The sequence below is a fragment of the Leuciscus leuciscus genome, assembly GCF_965113295.1.
Source record: "Leuciscus leuciscus genome assembly, chromosome: 5".
In the NCBI taxonomy this organism is placed as follows: domain Eukaryota; kingdom Metazoa; phylum Chordata; class Actinopteri; order Cypriniformes; family Leuciscidae; genus Leuciscus; species Leuciscus leuciscus.
This window is the reverse complement of record NC_138729.1, coordinates 19,630,398-19,642,226: the sequence shown is the minus strand read 5'-3', so window position 1 is coordinate 19,642,226 and position 11,829 is coordinate 19,630,398. Positions and strand designations below refer to the sequence as shown.

The 11,829-nt window shown below is 35.4% G+C and overlaps 1 protein-coding gene across 1 annotated transcript; it reads right to left on the bottom strand.

Annotated features, from left to right (window-relative positions):
* Window positions 1-389: 389 nt before the first annotated feature.
* cdk7 (cyclin-dependent kinase 7) lies at window positions 390-9,994 on the bottom strand. Its single transcript, XM_082168693.1, has 12 exons — window positions 7,524-9,994; window positions 7,310-7,369; window positions 6,854-6,887; window positions 6,633-6,700; window positions 6,473-6,541; window positions 6,159-6,269; window positions 5,002-5,120; window positions 4,792-4,891; window positions 2,711-2,797; window positions 1,904-2,053; window positions 840-984; window positions 390-540 (listed from the first exon to the last, which is right to left on the bottom strand). The coding sequence occupies exons 1-12, from the start codon at window positions 7,587-7,589 to the stop codon at window positions 512-514; spliced, it is 1,038 nt and encodes a 345-aa protein (XP_082024819.1). The 5' UTR covers window positions 7,590-9,994; the 3' UTR covers window positions 390-511.
* Window positions 9,995-11,829: the final 1,835 nt, after the last annotated feature.

Below are 11,829 nucleotides of genomic sequence, written 5' to 3'. Positions count from 1 at the left end.
TTAAATGGTGTTTGGTTATGGAAATGCTAACTGTATATCACAATGTGTTGGTGAAGTGTAGCCAGTTCTCCAGAGCAGAGAGAAGATACAGGCAGGTCTGTGACACAACAGCACCTCACTCAGGACTACTGATGCGGTTTCAAAACAAGCCAAACTGCCTCAAAAAAGAACACTGGACAGACCAATCTGTAAACCAGACATTAAATCCTTAAAAGCATAACTTAATAATATTATAAAATAATAATAAGTTTATTATAAAACTATTGTATCTAAAAAATGAAAATGTATTGTATATGCTTTTTGTAAATGCTAAAATGATTACTGAATATACTTAGTGACATAAATGGGGGTGATGTGCATAACTAATTAAAACAGACAACAGGCAAAACTACATTTTTCTATAATTTAATATTTATAGTACATAAAAAAATAACTGAAAAACTGGTTGACCCATAAATACGTTTCTTTCCATTCATGCAGGACCGGTGGAAGAAAACAGCATCCAAATCACTCAGAACACCAGTTTCTTTTTAAGGGTACCTAAGAAATGGAATAGAAATAAAAAATGTTTTAAAATAACATTCATTACCATGTGGGACACCATTTTCATTATACATTATCCTTATCCATTGAATCTCAGTGTAATCTAAAAACAGAGCAACAATTTTTCCATTTATCTGTTGATCTTTATATGTTAAGCAGCACTGGAATTGATTATTCTGAACAAATAAGCATTTCCCTTGGAACACTGTCTGATATAAACAACAAGGATATTTCCATTAAAGAAACCAACACACTATCAGATGCATTTATCAAGTGTTTGTGCATGTTTTTTTCACCCTGTTCAATACTGTCACGTTTTCTCTTGATTCCAATCATCAGGTTTTCTTTTTCTTTCAGGACTTCTGTTGAGGAGTTTGGTCTGGGAAGCTGCGGTCCCGGGGTTGGTCCTGGCCTATTGCTGAAATACCTCATCTTCAAAGCCTGAAACGAAAGTGTACATTCGTTCACTCTCTCTAAATGTAGATTAGCTCTAAGCATTAAAGGGATACTCCACTTTTTTTGGAAATAGGCTCATTTTACAACTCCCCCAGAGTTAAACAGTTGAGTCTTACCGTTTTCGAATCCATTCAGCCGAACTCCAGGTCTGGCGGTATCACTTTTAGCATAGCTTAGCATACAGTAGATCATTGAATCGGACAGGACCATTAGCATCTCTCTCAAAAAAATGACCAAAGAGTTTCGATATTTTTCCTATTTAAAACATGACTCTTCTGTAGTTACATCGTGTACTAAGACCGACGGAAAATGAAAAGTTGCGATTTTAAAGGAACTATACTCTCATTCCTGCGTAATAATCAAGAAACTTTGCTGCCGTACCATGAGTCCAGCAGGCGTAATGATATGACGCAGCGCCTGAAAATAGGTCTAATAGGTTAGACAAACTTAGTCCCGGTCACGAGCTGGGGACTATTTTCAGGTGCTGCGTCATATCATTACGCCTGCTGGACTCATGGTACGGCAGCAAAGTTTCTTGATTATTACGCAGGAATGAGAGTATAGTTCCTAGCCATATCAGCCTAGAAAATCGCAAATTTACATTTTTCGTCCGTCTTAGTACATGATGTAACTACAGAAGAGTCAAGTTTTAAATAGGAAAAATATCGAAACTCTTTGGTCATTTTTTTTGAGAGAGATGCTAATGGTCCTGTCCTATTCAATGGTCTATGCTAAGCTATGCTAAAAGTGGTACCGCCAGACCCGGAGATCGGCTGAATGGATTCGAAAACGGTAAAACTCAACTGTTTAACTCTGGGGGAGTTGTAAAATGAGCCTATTTCCCAAAAAAGTGGAGTATCCCTTTAAGATGAAGTTGATTAAACTGCAATCCGGTTTTTGGCACCTGTGAAGCTGTAGTGCGTGTGCAGGGGTTAAAGGTGAATAACCCCTTCAGGAGCTCCAGAAGGTCATCGCCAGCTGCGCTGAAAATGTGCTCCAGTGGCGTGCCAGGAAATAGTTTAAATGACACATAGTCTGGGAGACTGGACATCCCCTGAAACAACAACCGGCACAAATCAATGATTCTACCTCATTTAGACACACAGATTTCTCAAAGCCTCAAAGATTGGACATGAAACATTACTGATAATGTCCTACTCCTTTTATAGTATCTCAAGTAAATGCCCAGTCACACCAAGAACGATAAAGATATAGGTAGCACCTTATTTTACATTCCTGTTCCCCATCTACATATTATGTACTTATAGTAATAACTAAGTACTTACCCTGAAGCTACCCCTAAACCTAACCTTAACCCATGTGGTTACCTTATATTAATCAGTACTTTCTTAAGAAACTACACTGTAAGTACATGCAAGTGCATAAAATAATCAAGGTATATTTTTAAAAATCGTTCTAAATTTAAAATAACAGCAGAGTCCAGACCACAACTATAATGATAACAAAATGATAAAGAACACCTAAAAAAAAAATTCAAATAAAAATAAAATAAAACATTGACAGCCAATCATAATCTATCTTGCTTTAAAGAGCTTGAGCATTGACAACATAACTGCACTGTAAAATAAACAGTGTAATTGTGCGATGGTGTGGATGCTAAAATAGTTATCGTTATAGGTGTGAACAGGCCTTGATGCTTTGCTTTCACGTGGAAATGAAGCTGAAGTAAAACACTCTCATTACAACTCACAGGCCATGTGTCCTCTGTTGGTGTTCCCAAAGCTTCGAATATCTTCGTCAGCTGGTCCAAGTCTGAATCTCCAGCCAAAAATGGCAACTAAAATACAGGAAAAAAAATTATTCTTAAAGTCACCATTAACTCAAAATGACCAATTCTTGTTTTTTTTTGGTATATTGCAGTATTATGAATGATTATGTATTTTTAAATTTCATGTTCATAATTTTTCATTTGGTTCCTCGTAATCTTTAACCATAATAACTTCCCCTCCCTCATGCAGCAACATCACTTCTGTTCTCTGATGATGTGTTTACTGGTGTGAATAAATTCCCGATGGACAAAATCAAGTCCCGCCCCACATTTTTCTTCTTTAAGAAGCCGTTTTACTCGGATGTAACGTCGCAACTTCCATTTCATGCTGACTTTAAAATACAGTGCCCTCCACAATTATTGAACCCCCTGGTAAATATGATCAAAATTGGCTGCAAAAAATAAATCTGCATCGATTATCCTTGTGATCTTTCATTCAAAAAATGTGCAAAATTCTAACCTTTCATTGAAGTAAAAGAATTGAAAGTGGGGGGAAATCACATTATGAAATAAATGTTTTTCTCCAAAACACGTTGGCCACAATTATTGAAACCCTTTTATTAAATACTTTTTGCAATCTCCTTTTGCCAAGATGAGCTCTGAGTCTTCTCCTATAATGCCTGATGAGTTTGGAGAACACCTGACAAGAGATCAGAGATCATTCCTCCACACAGAATCTCTCCAGATCCTTCAGATTCCCAGATCAATGTTGGTGCTTCTCCTCTTCAGTTCACTCCACTCATCAGGTCAGGGGACTGGGACGGTCATGGCAGAAGCTTCATTTTGTGCTCCACAACAAATTTTTGTGTTGATTTTGATGTTTGTTTTGGATCGTTGTCCTGAAGGAAGATCCAACCACGGCCCATTATAAGATTTCTAGCAGAAAGCATCAGGTTTTGATTTTTTATCTGTTGATATTTGATAGAATCCACAATGCCATGTATCTGAACAAGAAGTCCAGGACCTCCAGCAGAAAAATATGCCCACAACATTAAAGATCCAATGGTATATTAAATTGTACACATGGGGTACTTTTTATCCTTGTGTTCACCAAACCCATCTAGTGTGTTTGCTGCCAAAAAGCTCTGTTTTAGTCTCATCTGACCACAGAACCCTGTGTTGTTTGAAGATCCAGTCGTGTCTGACAATTAAATTTGCTGGAATTTGTTTTTGGAGGAGCGAGGAGTTTTTTTTTTAAAGCCTCCCAAACAACATGTGGGGATGTAGGGGTTGTTTGATCATTTTTTTTTTAGGCTTTCTGACCCCCAAGACTCAACTAATCTCTGCAATTCTCCATCTGTGATCCTTGAAGAGTCTTTGGCCACTCAAACTTTCATACTCGCCATGCATTAAGACAGTATAGACACACGTCCTTTTCCTGGCAGATTCATAACATCTTTAGTTGGTTATAACTTCTTAATTATTGCCCTGATGGTCAAAATTGGGATTTTCAATTCTTTAGCTACTGTCTTAAAGCCACTTTCTAGTTTGTGATGCTCAACAATCTTTTGCTACGCATCAGAACTATATTCTGTGGTTTTACTCATTGTGATGGATGATTAAGGGGATTTGGCCTTTGTGCTTCCTCATATTTAAACTCCTGTGAAACACGAAGTCATAGCTGGACAGTTTCATGTTCCTAGTCACCCTGGTGTACTAAAAAAGGTAAATATTAATAGGAATATACTTCAGAGATATTTTACTCGTAAAAAATTCTAGGGGTTTCAATAATTGTGGCCAACGTGTTTTGGAGAAAAACATTTATTTCATAATGTGATTTCCCCCCACTTTCAATTCTTTTACTTCAATGAAAAGTTAGAATTTTGCACATTTTTTGAATGAAAGATCACAAGGATAATCGATGCAGATTTATTTTTTACAGCCAATTTTGATCATATTTACCAGGGGGTTCAATAATTGTGGAGGGCACTGTACATGTTAATGGTCTGATTGGTTTTCAAAAGAGCCAAATGGCTTTACAAACACTGTACAAAGATCCTCACCCTGAGTAAAAGCTCAGCAAGAATGCAGCCAACTGCCCACATGTCCACACCCACACCGTACATCCTGGCACCGAAGAGCAGCTCTGGGGCACGATACCATCTGAGAAGTACCACACAACATGAAAAAAAATCTAACAATAGCATAATAAAGAAGATCCAAGTAATATAGTAAATTTGAACACGTCAGAGTTATCAAAGATTTCTACAAACCTTGTAACAACTTGATGTGTATACACTCTGTTTGGGCTTCCAAATGCTTTGGCTAAGCCAAAATCCGCAAGCTTCAGGACTCCATTCTCATCCAGTAGCAAATTATTGGGTTTCAGATCCTGAAAAAAAATGATGATGACTGAAGGCGCCAGTTTTATACAGGAACTTCAGTTTTGGTAGTTCAAGTAGTTCAACACTACCATTCAAAAGTTTGGTGTTGGTAAGTTTTTGAAAGTTGGTAAGTAAGTGAAAGAAGTCTCTTAAGCTTACGGAAGCTTGTTTCCACAACTGATTCAAAAATAAAAAAATTATTGACTTTTGTTTGTCAGAATTCACAACTGTGAGTGTCAGAATTCACAACTGTGAGATATAAAGTCCGTATTGCCAAATATGAACTTGCAATTCTGAGAAATTATGTCAAAATTACGAGAAAATGTCAATTGTGAGCTAACTTTCTTCTCAGAATCAGACTTTGTAACTTGCGATTTTATATCTTACATTAGTGAGAGTTTATCTAGTCAAAAGTCAGAATTTTGAGATATAAACGTACAATTTGCGAGAAAAAAGTCCGATTTGTGTGAGAAATGTCGCAAAAAAAAAAGTTTTATTTATTTTATTCTGTGGTAGAAACAAGTTTCCTTTAGAAACAAGGCGACATTTATTTGATTAAAAAAACTATTAAAAAATTCTCAATTTAGAATAACTGTTTTTTGTGTCTATTTAAAAAAATCTATTTGAATATATATTAAATTTAGTTTATTCCTGTGATTACAAAGCTGAATTTTTCAGCATCATTACTCCAGTCTTCAGTGTCACATGATCCTTCAGAAATCATTCTAATATGCTGATTTGCTGCTCAAGAGAAATGTCTTATTATTATCAATTATGTAAACAGTTGTGCTGCTTAGTTTTTTTCCCAGGATTTGTTTACGAGCAAAAGGTTTAAAAGAACAGCATTTATTTGAAATATAAATCTTTTACAACATCAATTTAGAAATGTTTTCAGTGTCACTTTTGATCAATTTAATGCATCTTTGCCTAACAAAAGTATGAATTTCTTTCCATATATAAAAAAAATAAAATAATTCTTACTGACCCCAAACTTTTGAACGCTAGTGTTCATAATTAAAAACAGAGCAGATATCTCAGCGCCTCACCCTGTGCAGGATCCAATGATCATGCATGTATTCCAAACCTTGTAATGTCATTAGAATGTATGCCTTTATATTGGCTGGCGTCAACACAAGACTGGTGTCCTTTATGATCACCTGAAACAGACCATAATACAACAATGTACTTATATTATTCATTGTAATAGCACTGATCAAACAAATGATAGGGCTGAAAAACATCATGCTTGTTTTTGTGTTGACATTGACTTTAATTCTTAATGGTTTTGCTCTGTGATAGGTTTGTTATTAAAATGACTGAAATGAACAATATAAGTCCAAGTGCATTCCTCTTCCGTCACCTCAAGATCTGTCTCCATGAAGTCAAAGACAAGACTGATATTGGATTTGTGTCCAAAAGCATCCAGCAGCTGAAAGCAAAAACGGATTCATTGATGTCAGTATTATGCCATAATTAACAACAGCACATCAAAGATTTATATGCATATAGATATGACTTACACCAATAATGTTGGGATGACTGAGCTCTTGCAACAACTTAATCTCTCGAAGAGCTGTTCTGTTGATGCCTGGATAACAGAAGAAAATATGTAAGACTCAAATCAAACTGGTGTGTGTGAATATACATATATATATATATATGCACACACACACACACACACATACACACACACAAACAATCACACACATGTATTAAAGATTAAGATTGATCCAAAGCGCACCATCTTTCGCCTCGGTTCTGTGTCCCACTTTTATCTGTAAAAAAGAAATTCAGTGTTTGACATGATGGAACTGAAGAATGATAAAACAAAACAAAATGGAAACTCTGTACAATAATGTCTCATTTGTTAACATTAGTTAATTGCCATCTAACAATGAGCAGCACTTTTAAAAAAACATTTATTATTTTTTGTAAATAAAAATATTATTGTTCATATTAGTTCACAGTGCATTAACATTCATGTATTAGTACATGTTACAGTTAACATTAATTAAGATTATAAATACAGCATTGTTTATTATTAGTTTATGTTAACTAATGTTGTTAACACATGAAACTTTAGTGTTAAGTGTTACAAACAAAATCTATAATAAAATATTCAACTACCCAATGCAAAATAACAAGCGAAATATGATCAAAAGTGCTGGTTTTGCCGCTATAATGGGAAATGTCTCACCTTTTTAATGGCAACAATGGTGTTTGTGGTTTTGTCTCTTGCCTTGTACACAGTTGCAAACTGCAAAATAATGGTACAACATTATCTGTGAGCTGCAGGACACATTGATAAAACTGAAGATTAATATGCAGCTGCAAGAGCTGCTACAGATGCAGGCTGTTCTGTGCTATTCGATCGAACAACAGCTCAGAAATATCAAAGTTATGTCGTTTACCTGTCCTTCACCCAAAAAGTCCAGCTTTTCATAGCGCTTCGATCTAGACTTTACATCTAATGACATGATATCAACTGCAAAACCGTTCTTTGTGAAAGCAAACTTCCTCCTGTATTAAAGAGCACCTTACACTTCCGGGTCAAATAAAAGTCCCACAAGTGGAAACGGACATTTAAAATGTTAAACAGCCTGGATGTGTTTATTAGCCAATATAATTGTTTTTGCTGCATGGTTTGTTCATCATATTTTAATAACATAATATTAATTTTGATAATTTAGTTATAAAAAAAACAAAAACTAATAAATACGTTTTTATATGGTTAAAATGTTGTGACTAATATTACAGAATATATAATAAACGGACAATGATTTTAGGCAGTATTTTAATTTAATTTATGTACAGAAGACCCTTTTGCCATTTTGCAGTTTATTAAGGGCGCCGACCCTCACAGAGAATCACTTATATAAAGACCTCTGTTAGAAAATATTTTCAGCGAGAATCTATTGACGAATTGTTTCAAAAGCAAACCTTTAATTATAAATCCAATTTCCTTGTTTGCCTTAATGACACATTTCATTTTAAATGGTTGCTTTCATAATTTAAACACAAATCGATGTTGCGCATTACGACATTAATAGACACATTCCTGCAGAGGGCGCTGTTGTCAAAGCAAAAACACGCTCGAGCGCCTCTTTTCCTTTACACTACATGCCTATTTACAAGAAACTACATATTAATAGCATAGAATTTAAATCATAATCTAATCTAAATAATGTCCTGTTATGTGTGAATATCGAGTGAAATATTATTTTCTCCTGTTTCTTTGCATTAGGCAATTTTTTTTCTTTCTCTCGCAATATAGGATATTTATAGAGCAATTTTTACACATAGCCTAATTTTACATGTCTGAACGGCTGATTCCAATGAGGATATGTTCTTCCATTTTTGTAGATTTGTAGAAGTGATCTGTCTTCAGTAGTCTTTTCATTCTTCTAATTAATTCAGTATTCTATTAGTAGGCTAGCCTATTCTATTCACATACAAACACAGAATTCAACACTGTCAGCAACAGGCACAACAAAGCCTATTTCGATCTGTTTTAGTTCACAGTGAATATTCAACAGTTCAGCAGTGAAAGCATTATTATCCTTTAATTAATACAATCAATATGGATCTTCACAAAGAATTTTGATATATTGATCATTCTAGTGCGTTTAGGTAGAGAGGTTTAACAGACTGTCTGTAGTGTAATTATTACACAATAATTGTTCTTCTAAAACATATCCCCCCATAATACCTTTTTGTTTAACTTGTTTACTTTACGCCTTCTGTCTCCATCAGAAGTTTCCCATCTCAACAGGAAGTGGTTAGCACAAGCTGTTCTTATGAAGACGCCCACTTCCTTTGACTTTGATAAACACATTTGTGGTTGTGTGCACTAACCCCATCAGATAAATTTTCTTAACTGCTGCTAAACCCAATGTCCTCAAATTACAGAATGACTTCTGATTGTTTTACAATGAAAATATAGCATCCAGTATAGTGAAGTACTGATTTTTTTTGATTTGGTGAGAATAAAATCTTATAGGTAAATGATGTTGAACTAGTCATTCATTTGCTTGAGAAACATCAGAGACTCATTTTGTATCAGCTGCATCAGACTGGCCTCATTTGAAATGAGTGATGCAGCACATTTGTTTTCTTTATGTGCTTTGATTATAAAGCAAAATATCTGTAACCAAACAAAAAAAGTCATTGGAATCGAATATGTTTGATTTAAATGTATGTGCACACATTTATTGAAAGCAGAAATGAACAACGGAGATATAACACATAGGTCCATTGTCACCACAAGTTTAAGTCATCGTCTTCTCTGCGGAGCGTATGATTGTTCATATCAAAACTTCTAGATTGAATGATGAGAAACTACAATGTGAAGAACAGGTGAGAAAGGTTAGATAATAGTGAAACTCTGCAAGCCATTAAAAAGGTTTTGTCATGGGCTGATATTGACATCTGTAGTTATTTTTTCACAATCCAAATCTAGTTTGTGAAACCTTAAACCATTTAGTTAACAAGTCACTTCTGAAAATGAAATTATGCAAACTGTTTTATGTCCAAGTTGTTCCAAGACATTTGCTTATAATGTCAAAACTCATCTTAATAAGGTTAAAAATATACAGTTCTCAAAAGCATAAAATAAGCTGCATGGTAACTTGCTCACAGTCTTATAGAGATTTCGATCTTTAAAATCTATATACAAGCCACTACAAGACTTTAGCAGCATAAAGCCACAATCCTGGACATGTTCTGCAACCAAAAGCTGTTGCTTCTTGAGACTATGCAACATGTCTGCTCAAGCACTGCGGAAGAACTAACAATAAAACCACATATTAGTGTGAGAAACAAACTGCATATGAAAACCTCTCACCTACCGCTCTCTTCACAGATCTGAGGACTAAAATTCGATCTTTGTGTCTTTAAGACAAGAAATAGCCTAGCCTACTCTATACAGTAGGCATATTCATTAAATGATTCAGGCCTGAAACCGGCAATATCTTGATCACAATATAATTTCCATTATTCATTATGGGGGTTATATGCAAAAGATATATATATATAATTAATCAGATATTAATTAATAACTCAACATCATGTCACCTGTAAAATTTCGTTCAACTTCGGAGCACAAATGAAGATCTTTCTGATTAAATTAAATGAAACGCGCGTTCACGAGAGCATCACATTCACAACGCATGCGACGAGAGCGGACGCGAGATTCATATTTTGTAGATAAAGTGGTAGCCTCAATTATTTAATTTTTTTCCGCGTACAAAGCACTCGCATCGCTTCATAAAATTGAGGTTAAACCACTGCAGTCGATTACTTTAATTATTAATTATTACTTTTAATGAATTATTCTACCTTTATGGGGCTTGAAAGTGGTAGTTGCATGGCTGTCAACGAAGGGACAGAAAGCTCTCAGATTCCATCAAAAAGATCTGCATTTGTGTTCCGAATCTTTCATTTGAAAGCCACGTTTCTAGCATCTGTAAAACCGCATTCTTCCATCTTAAAAATATATCTAAATTATGACATATGCTTTCAATGAAAAATGTGAAACAGTTAGTTAATGCGTTCCTGACCTCAAGGCTAGATTATTGTAATGCTCTACTGGGTGGTTGCCCTGCACGCTTAATAAACAAACTACAGCTGGTCCAAAACGCAGCAGCTCGAATTCTCACTAGAACCAGGAAGTATGACCATATTAGCCCAGTTCTGTCAACACTGCATTGGCTCCCTACTAAACATTGTATACATTTTTAAATATTGCTGACTACTTACAAAGCACTAAATGGTTTAGCTCTCCACTACTTGATCGAGCTCTTAAAGCATTATAGTCCTTCACGTCTACTGCGATCTCAAAATTCTGGCCAGTTGATAATACCTATCAAAATCGACTGCTGGCGGTAGATCCTTTTCCTATTTAGCAACATTGGAACAGTCTTCCTTACATTGTCCGGGAAGCAGACACACTCTGTCAGTTTAAATCTAAAAATGCATCTCTTTTACCTGCCATTCATATAGAACATTATACATTTCTATTATTCAAATCAGTTAAATGATTATTAGGCTGCATAGATTAGGTCAGCCGGAACTGGGAACACTTTCCTATAACACCTGATGTACTCGTTACATCATAGGAAGAATGGCATCTATGCTAATTTTAGTCTTTCTTTTTATTCCAAGGTTTACTGAAGGTTTAGGCTATCCTCTGGGAACTCGTCTCCATACCGTGATGACTCCGACTTCCAACCAGATGGAACTGGATAATATTCTGAATGTTCTGATCCAATCTGACTTCTGACCTGTAATGCTGCCTGAATCATAATCATACACTGTTCGCTCGTTGGCCAGAGGAGAACTGGCCTGACTGAGCCTGGGTTCTCCCAAGGTTTTTTTCTCCATTCTGTCACCTGATGGAGTTTTGGTTCCTTGCCACTGTTGCCTTGGCTTTTGGCTTGCTTAGTTGGGGACATTTAATATTCAACAATATTATTGATCTGCCTTACTTAATGTGATGGTGATGCAATTTTCTTCTAGAAACAAACTTTGTTGTGTTATTTTCATGTTATCACTGTGAAGCTGCTTTGATACAATCTATATTGTAAAAAGCACTATATAAATAAAGGTGACTTGACTTGACTTTAAAAGACATGAGGGTGCTTTGCATGCTATCGGAAATGTCATACTTCCCACTGTCGCATTAAGTGCTTTGTGTTGGAAACAACAGGAATATGGAGG